The 21,551-nt window shown below is 41.9% G+C and overlaps 2 protein-coding genes and 2 non-coding genes across 4 annotated transcripts; 2 read left to right on the forward strand and 2 right to left on the reverse strand.

Annotated features, from left to right (window-relative positions):
- The first annotated feature begins 2,943 nt into the window (after window positions 1-2,943).
- On the forward strand, window positions 2,944-3,049 carry LOC125609686. The gene has a single exon (XR_007339838.1). It is a non-coding gene; the product is annotated as a small nucleolar RNA R71 (small nucleolar RNA).
- Window positions 3,050-5,210: 2,161 nt separating this feature from the next.
- LOC106431957 lies at window positions 5,211-5,944 on the forward strand. The gene is made up of 2 exons (XM_013872806.1): window positions 5,211-5,774; window positions 5,858-5,944. The coding sequence occupies exons 1-2, from the start codon at window positions 5,211-5,213 to the stop codon at window positions 5,942-5,944; spliced, it is 651 nt and encodes a 216-aa protein (XP_013728260.1).
- Window positions 5,945-6,503: 559 nt separating this feature from the next.
- On the reverse strand, window positions 6,504-7,074 carry LOC106431958 (uncharacterized protein At4g04775-like). Its single transcript, XM_013872807.1, has 2 exons — window positions 6,922-7,074; window positions 6,504-6,839 (listed from the first exon to the last, which is right to left on the reverse strand). The coding sequence occupies exons 1-2, from the start codon at window positions 7,072-7,074 to the stop codon at window positions 6,504-6,506; spliced, it is 489 nt and encodes a 162-aa protein (XP_013728261.1).
- An 8,571-nt stretch (window positions 7,075-15,645) lies between these two features.
- LOC125609675 lies at window positions 15,646-15,752 on the reverse strand. The gene has a single exon (XR_007339827.1). It is a non-coding gene; the product is annotated as a small nucleolar RNA R71 (small nucleolar RNA).
- Between the last annotated feature and the right edge of the window lie 5,799 nt (window positions 15,753-21,551).

Below are 21,551 nucleotides of genomic sequence, written 5' to 3' on the forward strand. Positions count from 1 at the left end.
TGGCGTGATAGATCTGGGGTTGTCTCTGTTGTGGCGACTCCTACGTGGTTGTTAGGTTCTGTTTGAATGACGTCTGGAGTGCCACGTTGCTGTGAGAATAGGTTGTCAGGTCCATTGGCTACTTGAAGGATGTCTGCTATGTCCTCTCTGGACACTTGTAAAATCCTTCCATCCATTGCACGTGCGTTGCCATCTGGGTCCCTGAAAATACCAAATTCATCAGGTGTTAGAAAACCGTAATCAATGTTTGCATAATTATTCATTTTAGAAATAGAGAGATTATGGTTTAGAGTAGTATCGATCGATGTAGATACAGTTACATCGATCGATGGCAGCATAATTTCTGCAGAACTTGTGTTCTTGAGATGATTGCTCTTCATGGATTTTTCTGTTGATGTAGAAGGAAGAGTGTTCATCTTATTTGCTTGTGTGTTTGCTCTGATGTGTGTAGGTGGTTTCGGAGGTGCAAAACTATTTATATAGGTATCTGTAAACCTAGTTAGGGAGGGAATATTCTCCTGCTCCTGAATTTTCGCTGCGGCGCGAATATCGATCGATGTTCCTTTCGGGGTGTCGATCGATGTGAGCGGTTGTTTTGCTGGACGAGGGTGGGTATCGACCGATGTGGAGTGCACAGCGTCGAACGATGTTGGAAACGTGTTGGTGAACTTATGTGTTTCAAGTCTTTCATCCTGCAAAGACATTTCTATTGCACGTTCTTTCCAGTAATCCTCATCGTATTCCTCAGTATGTTCCTCATTAGGTGAAGTAATTACAGTGTCAACTGCAAAACTTTCATAAAATCACTGTCTGCCCAACTGCCTATGGAATAATCATCATGTCCTCTCCTGGTTGGAGGTTGGAAGGCAAAATGTTGGTAACAATGATTAGGTGAAGCAAAATGGTCAATTGGGTGCATTACGTCGAGTGACGTGTTATTTTGGTCATCGGTCACCGTTGACACATTGGAATCGATCGATGGAAATGTTGGGGTGTCGATCGATTCCGAGTACTCTGTTTCGTACTCCGATTCATACCCTGCTCCACAATGGCATGTGCCAATGAAGCCAAGTTCTTTCCCATAATCCACAGAATTAATAACCTTTCTCTTAGGTCGGATGGGGTCGTAGTGGATGTTTGGGTCTATGAGCGTTAGACACAATTTGTTTTTGTTCATGTCACAGACAGCTCCTACTGTAGCTAAGAAATATCTTCCAAGCAGAAGTGAAGAGTTCCAGTTAAGCTCAATGTCTAAGACATGAAAATCTACAGGGACAAGGGCATTACCAATCAGTACCTCCAGATCTCTTATGATACCTCCTGATCGTTTCTCTGAAAGATCCACGAAGGTGAAGGATTCCGTTGAGGGTTCGATGGTCAAACCAAGCTGGTCTGCCATGATCCTAGGGAGGATACTAACTGATGCTCATGTGTCACACATTGAATGGGGAAATTCAACACCCTTGACTATGCATGGTATTGCAAACTTCCCAGGATCACTCTTCTTCGTCAATGTGATCCTGTGTTTCATCTTTTCTCTGACTTGATGAAACATTCTCCTAATGTCCTCCTCAGTTACCTTTGTTTCTCTGAAGAACATCCACAACCGGTGTGTGAAGTAAGCTTCATCAAAAGGTTTTTCGATTGGGATTATGAGGACTCGTTTAGTGAAACCATCCATCTCCTTATCGTTAGCTTCCCTCTTAAGGTTTTTAGGAATCTTCTCTTTTCTTTTCCTTAACCTTCTCCCTTCAGATTCTTGTTCTTCTTGAACTGATTCTGGTGAACTATTTAAAGGGTTGGGTTTTGGTTCGGGTGGGTTTGCTAATGGTTTAGGTGGTGGTCTGAGTGCATTGATGTAATCATTATCGATTGAGGGTAACCGCACTCGGTATGTCAGAGGTGCCTGTCGATCGATGGGAGGTGTGTTGTGACGATCGACGTCGGACTCACTCTGTCGATCGATGGTTGGCTCAACCGATCGATCGATTTTTTCATAGAAAGGGGAGGGTGGGTGAGGATGCTTAGCTGCGAATTCTTCATGAGTTAGAATTCGAACCGCATTGCATTCAGTCGATTTGGCAGACGACGTCGATCGATGACTGGAGTAATCCATCCATCGATCTTCATCATGGTCTGTCGATCGATGCGAGTTCATCGACATCGGTCGACACCATTGGGATCCGCCGAGACTCATGGAGCTTTCGATTTCGAAATCTCCTTCCTCAAGGTTTTCATTTCTCACCACTTGCCAGAATTCATCATCTATGATGGCATTTACGTGGTGTTTCCCTTTGTCGGCTCCTGCCTCTCTAGCGAAAGATTCTTGCCTCTTTATAGTCTCGCCCATCTGAATTACTTGGGTTTCAAGTTTTCTCACCTGAGTCTATCTTACCGTTGAAATCCACGGTGATTTATTGTTGTCCCAACAGTACTCGATTAAGCATCTCTTCGATCTTGCTTTCCTGAGTCTGGGGTGGTGGATTTTGGTAGTAAGAGTTCGAGTAGCTCTTGCTGTTGTTGAAGGGTTTTTGAAATTGTGAACTTTGGTTACTTCTTTGGCCATTTCCAAAGAAGTTTCTGTTTCCGCCCTGGTTTCCAAATTTTTGGAATCCGGTACCTCCGATGTAGTTCACATCTTCTTCTCCTTCTGTATCTGCTACTTCTCCTTCAGCTGAACAGACTTGCTTCCTAAGAAGCTCGTGCACCACATCTAACTTAGCTCTTACTTCGTCCATCTGTTCCTTCCCGATAGAGGCTACAGACTTCTTCCGTTCAGAGTCAGTGTTTTTGGTGCTGCTGCTGTTAGCAAGGTTTTCGATAAGTCTCACAGCTTCCAACGGATTCCGAGTAGTGAAGTTTCCTTCACTCGCCGTATCAAGGGCCATTTGATACTGTAAGGCGAGACCTCGGAAGAAAGTGCTTAGCAGCTGCACTTCATTAAATCCGTGGTGTAGACAGTCTCGCTGGAAAAACCTAAATCTAATCCACGCATCTTTGAAAGACTCTCCAGCCTTCTGCGAGAATGTGGAAATTTTGTTCCGAAGTTCTTCAGCGCGCGCCTCATCGAATAAGTTGCGTAAGAAAGCATTCTTGATGTCGCTCCAGGATGTTAAAGATCATGTGGGTTGCTGCCTAAGCCAGTGCATCGCTTCTCCATTCAGCGTGTATCTGAAGAGCTTGCACAGCAGGTAATCTTCGGGGACTCCTTCCATCCGAATGGCAGCGATTAGATCCTCGAACCGTTCCAAATGGTCCATAGGATGCTCGTGCAGTAACCCAGAGTAGGGTATCTGCGACACGAGAGTGTAGTATTGAGGCTTCAGCTCGAAATTCTGCTTCTGGATCTCCGGAAGTCGAATAGCTGATCTGTTGGAATAGTACTCATCTGGGCGATTGTAGTCGGCCAGTGGTTTCGATCGAGCGTCCTCATCTACATGTTGAGCAGCTCCTGTAGCATCAGCATCAGGGATTACAGTTCCCTGAGCATCTATTTTCTGACCTGTTGCATTACGCAGATGACCGGCCTGGTCATACAGGTTTCCGTTCTCATCCTGAGTTAGAATAATAATGTTTACCATTTTTGACGACACGGTATCGATCGATGTACGCGGTGTAGTATCGATCATTGTCGAACGATTGGGATCGATCGACGGTGACGGTCTGGTGTCGGTCGACGGTTGGTTGTGCGTATCGATCGACGACGAAGTGGTTGCGTCGAGCGATGTGGAATGTTGACCTCTACGGATGGTGCGTTCCAAATGAGCAGGATCGTCTGAGAACAGCAAGTCTTTCTCCTTGTTGCTTCTGGTACCGCTAGGCATGCACCTGAAAAGACAAGAAAAAGAAAGATTATAAGAAAATGAGGTAAAGAAAAGAATAAGAATTAATAAAACTAAATCTAATGGCGATCAAAGCTCCCCGACAATGGCGCCAAATTTGATACCACTCAAATTACCCTAACGAGTGTTACTCTCATCAAAAGAGATTCAGATGTAGTACTTAGGGATCGAATCCACAAGGAGCTAGGGAACAATTAAATCTAGTGTTTATTAATTCTAAAGGTTGTAATGTTTTAATGAAATAGCAATAGTAACAAGCGAGTAAATGATAAATGTAACTTAGGTTGGAAATGTTATTAGATGCAGGGCCACTATTCAGGTGTTGGAGATTATAATTCCTATAGATGCCTAACTGTTGCATGCATGATATATTAGAGCTCATTCGCTTAACTCAGTGATCAGCTGTCGCATGTACCACTGGTTAACAGACTAGATCTTGTGTCTCACCGGTTAGATGCAGACACAAGAGAGTGTCGATCGATAGTCTATTAAGACGTCGACCGATACACCTTTGCCAACATCGATCGATTGTCTGTTGAGGACATCGATCGACGGGTTCTAGCCAGGCCTATGCGCGAGTATGAAATGCCCTACTAAGATTCTAAATTGGCGGTTAGCCCTCTCTAGCAATCCTAATATGATAGATATATTTCAGGATGGGATAACAAGGGTGCTTGAATATGCAATCCTATGATCAAGTTCTAGTTAGCAAGGCTAAAACAAGCAATGAATACAAATCTATCATGAATATCACAACAAGGCAGATCTATAGTTTGGGGCTAATCCCACAAACCTATCTGAACCCTGGATCTAACAGTTGAACTACTCAGACATAGCAAAGCAATTCATATCAATAGATAAATAGAAACTCATAGAATAGATGAATTGAAACAAGGAGTTCCGATCACAAGTGATCTTCTCTCCAAATGAAACTTGTAACAAAACTAGGTCTAGAAAAGAAAAAGCTCTTCTGCCGTCAAAAACACTTGCAGTATATATTCTACTAGGTTAAAAACTCGTCAGAGCATTTTGGTAATTTGGTTTGGCCTTGGTTTTTAAGTCTGCTGAATCCAAAATGTCGCGTCTGGTGTCTCGACATCGATCGATGGTACTTTTGTACATCGATCGATATTAATCTTCATCTGTCGAGGCATTTCTTGATATCGATAGTCAGCACTGATGCGCATCGATCGATTATTCTTCCTCTCATCGACCTCTAAGTGATCAGCTCGGATGAAATGTCCTTTATGCTCCAAAATGCTCCAAAGTCATAGCTTTACTCTGAAATGCACCTGAACCTGAAAACATACCTAGAAGAGTAGAAAACATAGATATATATAGTAAAATACTAATATACCATGGATAAAAATGGGTCAAATCCAAGGTATATCACTTAACAAGGCTTTGTTGGAAGGAAGGGGAGCTGCTATAGTAGAGTTGCTGACTTTCATACAGAGGATGATGACCAGATGGTTTTGTGCAAGAAGGAAAAAGGCTGAGAAACACAGGGGTTTGGTTAGCGTTGAAGTGGACAAACAGATGACAAAGAACATGGCAACTATGAAGGGGAGCAAGATAAATGCCGTGAATAGCTGGAGCAGCCAAATTTTGGGGAAATTTGGAAGATCAGACAAAGTGATGCTAGCAGAGAGGAAGTGTAGTTGTACGTATTTTGATAATATCAAAATCCCGTGTGGCCATGCTATGCTTGCAGCTGACGGGATAGGCGTGCCTTACGACACCTTGTGTGGGCATTGGTACAAAACGACTGTGTGGAGGGAGACGTACGCTTGCGTTATCAACCACCACGGTGCTGCTAGAGATGTTGATATACCTGAAGAAGTCTGCAGTCAGGTTGTTTACCCTCCTAGTACGAAGAGACAACTTGGGAGACGTCGCAAGACACGCATACCATCGACCGGAGAGATAAGGGTGAGATGTTAAGAACGTATTAGGCTAGTTATTGTAAATTTACCCTATTAAGGTAGGTAACTGACTTGTGATTGTCACTGCAGGCGCCTAAGAAGAAAGTTACAAAGAACAAATGTGGTAGGTGCAGGGAGGAAGGACACAACAGGACTAACTACAGTGTGCCTATATAAGGTTGTCGAAGGAGGGCTTCATTTGGATATATAATTTTGTGGGATCAAGGCAATTTTTTTTTGGAACTTCTTTTAAATTGCTTGAAACCTAGTGTTGGTGGTTTGAATGTTTGTCGGAATGTAGGTGCTTCCTTTTATTTGGGAAGTAGTTTTGTTCGACTATATCCTGAAAACGTTTTGTTGTTTTTGGTTGGTCTAATCGCACTGCTGTTATTGTTAAGCAAAATTAAACTAATAGAAGTAAATCTGTGGATGTGGACGGTAGTCGTAAAATTATTTTTTGTTTAGATGGGAGTTTCCAACAAATGGCATGAGTGTATAAGAGTCACTGAGGTTGAGACAGAGAGTGTTTGTATGTTGGTATGTAAAGTTTAAAAGAAAAACCTTGGAATTCAACTCATAAATTGAAGAAGCATTGGAAAACATTGTGTAATTAAGCAGCATTGTTTTGAAAATGATACAGAAAAATTAAGAGAAACATTAGTTGAGTGAAGTAGTGGGGACAATGGAAACAGAGGAACATTAGTTATGGGCATACAACGACGCTAGGGACATAAAATCAGATGCTGGTCATTTTTGCATACAACCACGCCAAGGTACCTAGAGCAATGGCAGCAGCAGCCACGTTGAGGAGCGGGCAATGGGATTTAGCATCCAGAACTGAGGTTGATTGGTTTCTTAATTCTTCAAGGAGGATAGTTTGGTCATGAAAAATCCTTTTCATCTCCAGGAGGCTCTCGTCAATCTTTTTGCCATGTTCCTGCAGACGCATAGTTGTTGTCCTCTTGAATGATTGGAAATCGGACTGAAGGTGGGTGACCTTTTTATCAACCATTCTAATCTCGTCGATGATGGGCTCGTCTATCCATTTGAAAAGGTGGTGCTCAGATTGCCTCTGGAATTTGTATGGTGTAAGAACTCTATAAGTGTTATTAATAGTATGGTAATTGTCGGAAAGAGAGAAAATCGGAGGATACCTTGATGGCGATTTCACATCTGTAGAAACGGCGGTATAAGTTTTCTTTGGTCTGAGCACCAAAGGTAGTCAGGTTCGACCCACACCAATATTTGGAAGGAATGCCCCGTGTTGTGTGTGTTTGAGAGCGAGATGCAGAACTAGATGAACTCATGGTGAGCCTGGGTTTGGAGAAGATGAGGAGGGAGTGAGATCTTTTATCGCAAGGGAGACCTAATAATAGCAGGTCATTGATTTGGGATTTTCTTTGGTAACAGAGTTAAAAGAACAAAGGTGGTGGGGTCCATTTAATAGGGAAGTACATTTGGGTCTTAGGCCATTTAGATTTTAAAATTTGAAAGTTTTTTGTGTCCGGAAAGTTGAAATTAAGAGGGAAATCCAAAATTTGCGAGTAAGACTGAGGTGTAAATGTTGGCATTGTTGTTTGTGGACGTGAACATGGTATAAGAGTGTGTTATGGAAGCTAAGAAGGTTCATTGAATTCAATGAAAAAGATGGTTGACTCATCTTTTGCAAACAGAAACTCATTAATCAAACAAAGCAGACTTAGAGTATAGAAGAGTTTGAAATCCTAGCAAAGCTGAGAGTAGGAAAAGATAGAAGCATAGTCGGGTTCAAAAGACAGAATAAAAAAACAAGCCAAGATGCCCCATTGTTACACAAAAGGTGGGCTTAGTGATTCAGCATAAACAACTTAGGCGAATAAGTAGGCATGACAATGGTTTTGTAGATGTCCAAGGCATAATGTTTGCGGAAGTCGTCAACGGTTTGGTCGGTGATGCCTGACATATGAGGTGCTGGGTCTCCAAGAGCGTGCATCTTCAGAAACTTCATGCTGACGGGGCCACAGTCACCAGATCTGGAGGTGTTGTAGAGGTCAAGTATGTGTTTCCAGACAAACATTTTAACTCCACGGAACTGAGTAATCTCACACATGGCCACTTTCCTTACTAGATAAGGGAGTATGGTAACCAATGGTAGCATGAAGCGCTCGACACGACTATCTGCATACAAAGCGGGCAGAGGATCTAGGATCTCAATATACCCCATGTCAAGGTTTATGGCTAGGCCGACCCAATGTTTACAGTTCCAGAGCATCGGAGTGTAGATGGTGTGTACGTCCTCCATCCATTTCTTCCATTGGTGGAGAACAATGTCAAAAATACGTTCATCCCACAGGAAGGTTGATCTCTTTCTGCAAGGGGCAAAATCGGGCCAACTGTTGAAGATATAAGCAGGTAAGAGGGGTGTGGTGAATGCGGACTTTTCAGTGAGAAGATGTGTTGAGTGTCTGGCAGCGAGCATGTGGATTAAAACTTCCATGTGCTGAGTGAAATAAAAAAGAATGTGTATTAGTAAAGTTAGTGGTCGTAGGTACGGTGCGTATAGTTTAGAAAATAGAGAACTCTTACGCGGGTGGAAGTCCATTGCTTAGGTTTAGCGAGATCGAGAAGAAATTTGTTGGAGAAGTCAAAAGAAGACGGTGTGGTGTGGTAGCTGCAACATAAAGGTGTAAGGAAGCAAATAGATTGGAAAAGTGTAGTTTGGCAAATAGCTTGGAAACTTACACGTCCATCTTAGTAGAGACTATGTTGTAGAATAGATCCCACTCGAGACCTGGAAGTGGCGAGATGAGTGTAAGCGCATGGATTAATGGAGATTTGGACAATTTATTAGCAAGGTGGTTCTCCTCCAAAGATGGAACATTGCTCTCCACGTCTTTTGTCGCCGTTAGGTCGAAAACTCCATGGGTGTTTGCCTCCTGAAAATAGAGATCATATTTGCTTCAATTATTTGAGAGAGAGTAGCAAAGCAAGGTGTAGATTACCTTAAAAGGAAGAGAGGGTGGAGAGTTGGAGGAAGCTGTAGCTGTGAATGCATTGACGGTAGTCGCATGAACAGCGAAGCCTGACAGACTGTCGTTGCTCTTAGTGGGTGATGTAAGCATTGTCTTAGGCTGCGGTGACAGTAGTAGGAGACTCCGAGGAATAGATGAATCGAATATTGGTGGGTCTGGATTGATGGGATCGTAAATCCTCACACCATGATAGAGGATGTGATTAATCTCTGGGCTGTTGGGGTGATCACTCTTATCGTAGACTACTGAGCTGAGCTCATCCCAAGGAGGTTGCACGCTGACTGGCGTACGAGGTGGCTCGTCGTAGTCATCTGTAGCATCGTTGGGGTGGGTGATCATCTGACTAGGTGGAGGAGTTTGATTAAAAACAGGGGAGACTTACCTTCTGTCATAGTTGTGGTCAGGAGATGTGTGGACACATGCGTTGTTGTGGTTAGGTGAAACGTGAACACTCTGTATGTGGATGCAATGGTCGCTCGCAGGGGGGCTAGCAAGAGACAGATGACTAAGTGGAGGAGTGGAGTAAACGGGGGAGAGTTGACTACTGTGAACTTTGTGGTCGGGGGATGTGTGGGCACTTGTGTTGTTGTGGTTAGGTGAAACGTGGACACTCCCTGTGTGGATGCAGTGGTCGGTGACAGGGAACTAGCTTGAGGATCATCTGCAGAATCACGATGTAGCTGAGCTTCGTATTGACTGATGATAGGGGATGTCTTTTGAGGCAAGTCATCTGTCTCCATTGGGGCTTGATCCTGAAACCAAAAATGAATTCTTCATTAGTGGTGAAAACACAAAGCTATTTATCTGGCAAAAAGTGTGTTCTTTACAATTCACCTGATTATGACTTGGTTCTGGAGTGTGGGGTGGTGTGTTGGACTGCTTGCGACGAGAAAAAAGTTTGTTGAAAGATGATAGCCTTGCATGAGATCGTTTCTTCCTACGTTTCATCTCGCGTTTGAGCTGCTTCATCTGCGTTGAAAATTGGATCACCATCTCCGTAAGTTGAACGTTGGTGAAGCTTTGGGTGGTTGAACGTGTAAAGTAGGAACTTATACGCCTTTGCTTCCTTGCAGACGGCTGTCTTGTTTGTAAAGATTGCTTAATAGTAGCAGACTTCTTCTTGACCCGGATCTTTGGCTTATTGATGATAGGCTCAGATATAACCCCGCCATGCCACATATGTTTGTTGAAGGAATGTTGATCACCTATAAATTGTTCCAAGTAGATAACACTGTCGTCCTTGGCATCGTCTGGAAACAGTCCCCATCCTGGTTGTGGCTGACTTTCGATGGGTATAATAGGAGTGACTACCAGCTGAGAAAATTTAAAAACATCTTAGTTTTATAAAATGATTAGATTAAAAAATACATTTTAGAGTTAGTTTAGTACAAAAGTTTTAAAATGTACTTACATTGGGGTCAAATTCGACGCGTCGGATGTGGATGGCATTGATTGACTTGTGCTGTGGTAGAGTGCCATCTTCCAAGTCCATCACGGTGAGGTTGTTTAATGGAGCCGGTATATAATCCAGAAGCTGGGGGATGGCACAAAATGCTACCAGCTGAAGTGAAAGTGGGAAGCCTTGTAATCTGAAACTGCGCTGCTTGAGCGTCTTGACAAGTGTAGCAACAGGATCTTCACATTTCTTGGGGACAAAGTTCAGTGGTTTCATGCATGAGATGGTCTTGAGGAAAGACTCTGTTTTGAGGTTTTCAACCATCCTAACATAACGAGGAGTCGGGCGTGCTTCTTGTTTGTGAGCGATGAGAACACCGTCGACAATGATAATGAGAGCAATCCATATCTTTTTCCACCCATCCATATCTTTGTCGGTCTCAAGCATCCGACAAAGATCAGCAATCGTCACAACTTTTTTCTTTCCAAAAAGTCTCTTCCATACTCTATCTTTGCCGGTGACAATAGCTTTACCGGTGTTGGGCTTGTATCTTTCAGGGTATGAACCACACGGGAGGCCCGTGACAGTGCCAAATTCCTCAAGACCATATCGGAAAGGATAACCACCAAATGCAGACCAAAGCGTGTTCTTGGGAAGACATACTAGCTGACGAGTGAGAAACGGGTGGATCAGCTTAACGACACAGGGCATTGACGAGCAGGGAGGTCGAAGAGGTTCCCGAAACAGGACCTACGGATGGTTTCAAACTCCAGCGTGTCGCGAAGGACGTTGCAAATAAAAGGGAGAAGATCCAGGGAGGAATAGATGTTAAGACGCCTGGTGGGGAACCGGTCCATCGCGAAAAGTCTTCGAGGTAGACGGAGGTCCGGTGAAGATGGACCTACATATATAAAATCAATCAGATTCTGGAATTTTGGAAGAAAATGAGAGCACCGGGAAGAGTGAAATACCTCCGACTTCGTATTGTGGTGGCGTTTCCTCGTCCTCTACATGGACCTTCTTCTTTGACTTTGGTTTCCTCATGGTTCACGGCGGATGCGAAGAGAGGGAGTGTTGACGGCTTACAATTCGAGACGGAGAGTATGAGCCGGAGAGGAAGAAACCAAGATGATGAGAGAAATTAGGTTTTCTGATTTGGGGAAATTTAGATCTACGGTTTTGTATTTTGATATTTTTTTTTTAAATTGTTGTTACCCACGGTTGGTTAAAGGCAAACTGTGGTTGGGTTAGTTTAGAGGGTATATGTGATATTGCAGCCAGATAAAATGTGTCACATGGATATTGTGTCTGATTGTGTAATATGAAAGACAAAAAGTGTTTTAGAATGTAAAAAATTCAAAATGAAATTGTGTTTCAGCATATTTTATTAAAAATAGAAATCTCGGTTATGTTACTATATTTGACATTTGTAAAGATAGATTCGGTGAATGAATGCTTCGGTGAATGAATCCTTATTTGAATCGAAACTGTAGAACATAATATATATTTTAAACATGATTATATAGAATGTCCATTCCATAATTTATAGTCATATTTTTATCTACTATACAAGAGTCTATGTTGAACCAGTTCTACATTATTAATATGTCCTATTATGTATTTTATCTTAATCAATCAAAATTCAAATATATTAAATAAAAAATGAAAAATGAATTATATTCTCCCAAATCTACTTTTTGAAATTCTAAATTTTTTAAAAAATAAACAAATTGTTATTGTTTTAGCTATTATACCCTATATATATGGTTTACATTTTATTTTTCTATGATATCCAAAAGCGTTTCTAAGAAGAATGAAATAAAATATGTTGGTTTATTCTGCATAACAAATTGTTAGTGAACATAACTTGTCACAATAAAAAAAAGTATTATACTAAACTCAAATTATTAACATAACAGATATTTATCAAAACTAAATGTGTAACCAAAACCCTCATTATCAACATACAAATCCTAGCATTTGCAATAATACTTTGTCGACTTTGTAAATTTAAAAATATATTCTGTGTTTTAATGTGGAGTAGTAACTTAGTTTAAATTAAAACTAGGATACCTAATAGATAACAAGAATCACGGCATCTTAATCAGTATCTTCATGTTCTCATGTATTCAAGTAAAAGGTAAAAATCTATGGTAATACTATTTTGTTTAATAAAAAAAATTATAAACAAAATTCAAATTAAATAACAGATTAATAATATTTATAATGAAATAATATAAAAATCAAATATAATTGACAATCTAATAAAAATAAAACATTCACTAAATGCTTTAAAAATTAAAAAAAAAATGTTTTGAAACAATAATCTCTCGTTTAAAAAATTTAATTAGTTTAGATGATACGATTTATTTGAGAATTTTTAAAAATAAGTATGTACATTTGAAATAGAAACAATCAATTTTAGATTTTTCTTCTGTCTAGCAAAACTGAGAAAATAAAATTCAGAATGAATTTACTTTTCTTATTATCTACACAAATATGCTTAAAAGAAAATAAAGTACCAATGAATTAAAAAGGAAATGAATAAATAAATAAATAAATAATCAATGATTTATGTGTTGAACTTGAATACTTATATAATGAAGGTGAGTCTTGACAGTGCATCTCGATGCAGATGCATCTAGTTCAGTCCAAAATGATAAATGACAAAAATGACTTTTTAAAATCAAAATATTATTTTCAACCCTAAATTCTATTTTTTTTGCAAATAAATTTTTCCGCCAGAACAGAAAACTACATTTCCCGCAAAAATTGAAAAACACACTTTCCCGCCGAAACTGCAAAATGTGTTTTTTCTCAAAAAAAACATAAAACACATATTTCCATAAAAACATACTTTTCGGTCAAACCAGTAAAACCACACTTTTAGGCTTAAACCGGAAAAACGCATTTTCTCGCAAAAACCGAAATAATGCATTTTTCCGCTAAAACCCAAAAGCGGATATTCCCGCCAAACCCCCCCCCCCTCCTAAAAAGCATTTTCCGGCCAAAACCGTAAAAAGCATTTTCTTGTCAAAACCGGAAAACGTAATTTTCCCGCGAAAACCGAAAAAATACATTTTCTCGCCGAAACCGGAAAAATGCATTTTCCCGCCGAAAGCGGAAAACATATTTTTCCGCCAAAACCAGAAAACACGTTTTTCCAACAAAACCGGAAAAACACATTTTTCTGCCGAAATCGGAAAAGCACATTTTCCGCTGAAACCCTAAAACGCATTTTCCCGCCGGACCCGGAAAATGCATTTTCCCGCCGGACCTGATACGCCCTAGATCGGGAAGGATCACTTTAGCTGGGTGTTGGATATGATCCGAGAAGGCAAACGGCACTTCTGGAACTGATATGGATTGAAAGGATCGTCAAGACATGCGGAATGGCTCTTGATATACCCACGATCTAAGGCTAACCACCTGATATACCTTGGATTTAACCCGATTTCATCCATGGTATATAGGTATGTTTTCAAGTTCAGGTGCTATGACTTTGGAGCATTTTGGAGCTTAAAAGACATTTCACCCAGCTGACCATGTAGAGGTCGACGAGAGGAAGAACAATCGATCGATGCACATCCAGTGCTGTCGATCGACACCAGGAGATGCCTCGACAAATGAAGATTAATATCGATCGATGTACACAAGTACCATCGATCGATGTCGAGACATTGGACATGCGACATTTTGGATCCAGCGGACTTGAAGCCCGAGTCCAAGCCAAATTACAAAAATGCCCTGACGAGTTTTTAACCTAGTAGATTATATACTGCCTAAATGTTTTGACGGCAGAGAGAGCTTTTTGTTACAGTTTTACTTTGAGAGAGAGAGAGTGAGTTTGGAGAGTAGTTCATTTATTAGATCCAGGGTTCAGATAGGTTTGTGGGATTAGCCCCAAACTATAAATCTGCCTTGTTGTGATATTCATGATAGATTTGTATTCATTGCTTGTTTTAGCCTTGCTAACTAGAAATTGATCATAGGATTGCATACTCAAGCACTCTTGTTATCCCATCCTGACATCTATCTATCATATTAGGACTGCTAGAGAGGGCTAACCGCCAGTTTAGTATCTTAATAGGGCATATCATACTCGCGCATAGGCCTGACTAGAACCTGTCGATCGATGTCCTCAACTGACTATCGGTCGACGTAGGTAAATATGTATCGGTCGACGTCCCTATGGGACCATCGATCGACACTCTCTCGTTGTCAACATACTAACCGTTAAGACACGAGATCTAGCTTGTTAACCAGTGAAACATGCGACAGCTGATCACTGAGTTAAGCGGTTGAGCTCTAACATATCATGCATGCAACAAATAGGCACCTATAGATATTATAATCTCCAACTCCTGAATAGTGGCCATGCATCTAATATCATTTCCAATCAAGTTACATTTACTATTTACTTCGCTTGTTACTATTGCTATTTCATTTAAACATTTACAACTCTTAGAATTAATAAACACTAGATTTAATTGTTCCCTAGCTCCTTGTGGATTCGATCCCTAAGTACTACATCTGAACCTCTTTTGATGAGAGTAAGACTCCTTAGGGTAATTTGAGTGGTATCAAATTTGGCGCCGTTGCCGGGGAGCTTTGATCGCCATTAGATTTAGTTTTATAGATTCTTATTCTTTTCTCTACCCCATTTCTAACATAATATTTTTCTTGTCTTTTCAGGTGCATGCCCACCGGTACCAAAAGCAACAAGGAGAAAGACTTGCTGTTCTCAGACGATCCTGCTCACTTGGAATGCACCATCCGTAGAGGTCAACGTTCCACATCGCTCGACGCAAGAACTTTGTCGTCGATCGACGCACAACCAACCGTCGACCGACACCAGACCTTCATCGTCGATCGAACCTAATCGTTCGACAACAATCGATAATACACCGCGTACGTCAATCGATACCGTGTCGTCAAAAATGGTAAACTTTATTATTCTAACACAGGACGAGAACGGAAACCTGTATGACCAGGACGGTCATCTGCGTAATGCAACAGGTCAGAAAATAGACGCTCAGGGGACTGTAATCCCTGATGCTGATACTACAGGAGCTGCTCAACCTGTAGACGAGGACGCTCGATCGAAACCACTGGCCGACTACAATCTCCCAGATGAGTACTATTCCAACAGATCAGCTATTCGACTTCTGGAGATCCAGAAGCAGAATTTTGAGCTGAAGCCTCAATACTACACTCTCGTGTCGCAGATACCCTACTCTGGGTTACCGCACGAGCATCCTATGCACCATCTAGAACGGTTCGAGGATTTAATCGCTGCTATTCGGATGGAAGGAGTCCCCGAAGATTACCTGCTGTGCCAGCTCTTCAGATAAACGCTGAATGGAGAAGCGATGCACTGGCTTAGGCAGCTACCCACAGGATCCCTAACATCCTGGGCCGACATCAAGAATGCTTTCTTACGAAACTTCTTCGATGAGGCGCGCGCTGAAGAACTTCGAAACAAAATTTCCACATTCTCGCAGAAGGCTGGAGAGTCTTTCAAAGATGCGTGGATTAGATTTAGGTTCTTCCAGCGAGACTGTCCACATCACGGATTTAACGAAGTGCAGCTGCTAAGCACTTTCTTCCGAGGTCTCGCCTTACAGTATCAAATGTCTCTTGATACGGCAAGTGAAGGCAACTTCACTACTCGGAATCCGTTAGAAGCTGTGACACTTATCGAAAACCTTGCTAACAGCAGCAGCACCAAAAACACTGACTCTGAACGGAAGAAGTCTGTAGCCTCTATCGGGAAGGAACAGATGGACGAAGTAAGAGCTAAGTTAGATGTGGTGCACGAGCTTCTTAGGAAGCAAGTTTGTTTAGCTGAAGGAGAAGTAGTAGATACGGAAGGAGAAGAAAATGTGAACTACATTGGAGGTACTGGATTCTAGAAATTTAGAAACCAGGGCGGAAACAGAAATTCTTTGGAAATGGTCAAAGAAGTAACCAAAGTTCACAATTTCAAAAACCCTTCAACAACAGCAAAAGCTACTCGAACTCCTACTACCAGAATCCACCACCCCAGACTCAGGAAAGCAAGATCGAAGAAATGCTTGATCGAGTACTGTTTGGACAACAACAAATCACCGTGGATTTCAACGGTAAAATAGACTCCGCCTACAAAAATCTGAACACCAAAATCGAGACCTTAGGGACTCAGGTGAGAAAACTTGAAACATAAGTGATTCAGACTGGCGAAACTATAAAGAGGCAAGAAGCTTTCGCTAGAGAGGCAGGAGCTGACAAGGGAAAACACCACGTAAATGCCATCATAGATGATGATTTCTGGCAAGTGGTGAGACATGAAAAGCTCGAGGAAGGAGACTTCGAAATCGAAAGCTCCATGAGTCTCGGCGGATCCCAATGGTGTCGACCAATGTCGATGAACTCGCATCGATCGACAGACCATGACGAAGATCGATGGACAGATAACTCCAGTCATCGATCGACGTCGTCCGCTAAAACGAATGAATGCAATGCAGTTCGAATTCTAACTCATGAGGAATTCGCAGCTAAGCATCCTCACCCACCCTCCCCTTTCTATGATAAAATCGATCGATCGGCTGAGCCAACCATCGATCGACAGAGTGAGTTCAACGTCGATCGTCACAACACACCTCCCATCGATCGACAGGCACCTCTGATATACCGAGTGAGGTTACCCTCAATCGATAATGATTATATCAACGCACTCAAACCACCACCAAAACCATTAGGTTAACCCACCCGAACCAAAACCCAACCCTTTAAATAGTTCACCAGAACCAGTTCAAGAAGATCAGGAAACTGAAGGGAGAAGGTTAAGGAAAAGAAAGGAGAAAATTCCTAAGAAACTTAAGAGGGAAGCTAACGAGAAGGAGATGGATGGTTTCACTAAAAGAATCCTCAGAATCCCAATCGAAAAACCTTTTGATGAAGCTTACTTCACACACCGGTTGTGGATGTTCTTCAGAGAAACAAAGGTAACTGAGGAGGACATTAGAAGAATGTTTCATCAAGTCAGAGAGAAGATGAGACAATGGATCACATTGACGAAGAAGAGTGATATACCTTGGATTTGCCCGTTTTCATCCATGGTATATAGGTGTTTTACTATATATATATCTATGTATTCTACTCTTCTAGGTATGTTTTCAGGTTCAGGTGCATTTCAGAGTAAAGCTATTACTTTGGATCATTTTGGAGCTTAAAAGACATTTCACCCGAGCTGACCATGTAGAGGTCGACGAGAGGAAGAACAATCGATCGATGCGCATCAGTGCTATCGATCGACACCTAGAGATGCCTCGACAGATGAAGATTAATATCGATCAATGTACACAAGTACCATCGATCGATGTCGAGACATTGGACACGCGACATTTTGGATCCAGCGGACTTAAAACCCAAGGCCAAGAAAAATTACGAAAATGCCCTGACGAGTTTTTAACCTAGTAGATTATATACTGTCTAAAAGTTTTGACGGCAGAGGAAAGCTTTTTGTTACAGTTTTACTTTGAGAGAGAGAGAGAGAGAGAGTTTGGAGAGAAGATCACTTGTGATTGGAACTCCTTGTTTTCAATTATTTTCATCTATACTATGAATTTCCATTTCTTTATTGTCATGAATTGCTTTGCTATGTCTGAGTAGTTCATTTATTAGATCCAAGGTTCAGATAGGTTTGTGGGATTAGCCCCAAACTATAGATCTGCCTTGTTGTGATATTCATGATAGATTTGTATTCATTGCTTATTTTAGCCTTGTTAACTAGAACTTGATCATAGGATTGCATACTCAAGCACCCTTGTTATCCCATCCTGACATCTATCTATCATATTAGGACTGCTAGAGAGGGCTAACCGCCAATTTAGCATCTTAATAGGGCATATCATACTCGCGCATAGGCCTGGCTAGATCCCGTCGATCGATGTCCTCAACTGACTATCGGTCGACGTAAGCAAAGGTGTATCGGTCGACATCCCAATAGGACCATTGATCGACACTCTCTCGTTGTCAACATACTAACCGTTGAGACACGAGATCTAGCCTGTTAACCAGTGAAACATGCGACAGCTGATCACTAAGTTAAGCGGTTGAGCTCTAACATATCATGCATGCAACAAATAGGCATCTATAGATATTATAATCTCCAACACCTGAATAGTGGCCCTGCATCTAATATCATTTCCAACCAAGTTACATTTACTATTTACTTCGCTTGTTACTATTGCTATTTCATTTAAACATTTACAACTCTTAGAATTAATAAACACTAGATTTAATTGTTCCCTAGCTCCTTCTGGATTCGATCCCTAAGTACTACATCTGAACCTTTTTTGATGAGAGTAACACTCCTTAGGATAATTTGAGTGGTATCAAAGAGTGATCCTGGGAAGTTTGCAATACCATGCGTAGTCAAGGGTGTTGAATTTCCCCATTCAATGTGTGACACAGGAGCATCAGTTAGTATCCTCCCTAGGATCATGGCAGACCAGCTTGGTTTGACCATCGAACCTTCAACAGAATCCTTCAATTTCGTGGATCTTTCAGAAAAACGATCAGGAGGTATCATAAGAGATCTGGAGGTACAGATTGGTAATGCCCTTGTCCCGGTAGATTTTCATGTCATGGATATCAAGCTTAACTGGAACTCTTCACTTCTGCTTGGAAGATCTTTCCTAGCTACAGTAGGAGCTGTATGTGACATGAACAAAAATAAATTGTGTCTGACGCTGATTGAACCCAACATCCATTACGACCCTATCAAACCTAAGAGAAAGGTTATTAATTCTGTGGATTACGGGAAAGAACTTGGCTTCATTGGCGCATGCCATTGTGGAGCAGAGTACGAATCGGAGTACAAAATAGAGAACTCGGAATCGATCGACACTCCCACTTTTCCATCGATCGATTCCAATGAGTCAACGGTGACCGATGACCGCAACAACACGTCGCTCGACGTTGATCAGCCGGTTGACCATTCCGCTCTACCAAATCATTGTTACCCACACTTAGCCTTCCAACCTCCAAGCAAGAAAGGACGTGATGATTATTCCATAGGCAGTTGGGCAGACAGTGGTTTCCATGAAAGTTTTACAGTTGACACTGTAATTACTTCACCTAACGAGGAGCATACAGAGGAATACGATGATGATTATTGGAAGGAACGTGCAATAGAAATGTCTTTGCATGATGAAAGATTTGAAACGGATAAGTTCACCAACACGTTTCCAACATCGCTCGACGATGTGCACTTCACATCGGTCGATACCCACCCTCGTCCAGCAAAACAACCGCTCACATCGATCGACACCCATACAGAAACATCGATCGATATTCGCGCCGCAGCGAAAATCAAGGAGCAGGAGAATATTCTCTCTCCAACTAGGTTTATAGATACCTATTTAAAACGTTTTGCACCCCTGAAACCACCTCCACACACCAGAGTAGACACACAAGTAGAAAAGATGAACACTCTTCTGTCTACATCAACTGGAAAATCCATGAAGAGTAATCATCTCAAGAACACAAGTTCTGCAAAAGTTATTCTGCCCTCGATCGATGCATCTGTATCAACATCGATCGATACTACTCTTAAACCTAATCTTTCTATTTCTAAATTGAATGATAATGCAAACATTGATTACGGTTTTCTAACACCTGATGAATTTGGTATTTTCAGGGACCCAGATGGCAACGCATGTGCAATGGATGGAAGGATCTTACAAGTGTCCAGAGAGGACATAGCAGATATCCTTCAAGTAGCCAATGGACCTGCAAACCTATTCTCACAGCAACGTGGCACTCCAGACGTCATTCAAACTGATCCTAACAGACATGTAGGAGTAGCTGCAACAGAAATCAACCCATATCTATCACGCCAACCAAAAGGCCATGCATCGATCGACAGGACAACTCAGACATCGATCGACTGGGTAACACCAACGTCAATCGATAAGGATGACCCAACGTCGATCGACAGACGTTACGAATTTGGACACCGCGCTTTAGACATGTACGGAGGAGAAAGTTCATTTGGGAACGAAGGGACGAGTATGGAGTCTACAGAGATGAGTTTGGACACGCACGAGGCGTAGCTGGTGAGATGATACCTGTCATAAAGGACGACATCAGGAAATTACTGGAAAGAGCATCTCTTTTTGAAGAGAGCCACATCTGTCTTCCAGAACACGCCACTTCCTTCACACTCACAAGACTGGCACCAGAACTCTACACCAAAAATGAAATCAACGAGATTGTGACTGGTATTTGTGGAGCTCAGGAAAAACTGGGAGTGGAGCTCAAATCATTGGTAGAAGATACACATCAACCTTTGGATAGAGGCTACAATGAGCTTTTCAGAAGTATGGTAGAAATGAGGACAAAAATTGAGAGTTTACGACAGCAACTTGAGAAGGAAGCCACGACCTCAGCATCGATCGACGCACCACATGCACCATCGATCGACGTCAGTCTTCCGACAGCCCATATCCCTGCAGAACCACAATGTTCAGCAGAACACAAGGATGAATGGGAAGTCTCATACATCAACACGAGGATAAACGACGTGTACTACCCTCTCAACAACAACGTGGACTGGCTGAACACTAAAATCAAGCTACTACAGCAAGATCTGGACACCATTCGCAAGAAGGACCAACAACCAGCCACATCGATCGGCGTGTGTACCATGACATCGCTTGACTCTAAGATCTAAGCCATGGATACTAGGCTGCAGACTTAGGAAATCATGCATGACCGCTTCGTATCACCAGTCATGCTAGATTTAAACAAATTGTCTAGTCAAATACTTCATGCCCAAAGGGATATTGATAAAATTACTAATCCAAAATTTTTGCAGGCAAACTCATTTTCGATCGACAGGCTACGAGGGCCATGGATCGATGGTATGAATCCTGTGGAGTTACTTCCCTACACAGCAGCAGAGGTTGACAAGATCACATCCAAGATCTACACTGCTATAGACACCATGGAGGAACGACTTGACAAACGCTGCGATGATATCTACTTTCCATTCGACAACAGATCAGTGGAGTAGACAGGCACACAGAATGGCTACAGAAAGAAGTCAAAGCTATTCAGAGGCAACTCGCAGCCCAACACCAGATATCAGCATCGATCGACAAGAAGGGAGCGAAATCGCTCGATGGTAAGTCGCCGATATCGACCGACGAACTCTTAATCGCATCGATCGACGCCGAGTCTACACCAGCCGGCGAGCAGCTGATACACAAAACGATAGAGTCAATGCACGAGGAACTGACAGAACTTTCATCATATGCCTATAACAACATAGGCTGGCACCAGGTCAGCATTGACAACGTTCAAGATAGGCTACAGCACATCTCCAATG

Source organism: Brassica napus, chromosome A5 (assembly GCF_020379485.1).
Source record: "Brassica napus cultivar Da-Ae chromosome A5, Da-Ae, whole genome shotgun sequence".
NCBI classification, from domain to species: Eukaryota; Viridiplantae; Streptophyta; class Magnoliopsida; order Brassicales; family Brassicaceae; genus Brassica; species Brassica napus.

Excerpts from the sequence above, each read along its gene's own strand:
- LOC106431958 (XM_013872807.1), bottom strand. The coding sequence starts at position 7,074 with ATGAGTTCATCTAGTTCTGCATCTCGCTCTCAAACACACACAACACGG. Across the intron at positions 6,840-6,921 it reads GATGTGAAATCGCCATCAAG|AGGCAATCTGAGCACCACCT; the intron begins GTATCCTCCGAT and ends TACAAATTCCAG.
- LOC106431957 (XM_013872806.1), top strand. The coding sequence starts at position 5,211 with ATGGGTCAAATCCAAGGTATATCACTTAACAAGGCTTTGTTGGAAGGA. Across the intron at positions 5,775-5,857 it reads CATCGACCGGAGAGATAAGG|GCGCCTAAGAAGAAAGTTAC; the intron begins GTGAGATGTTAA and ends TTGTCACTGCAG.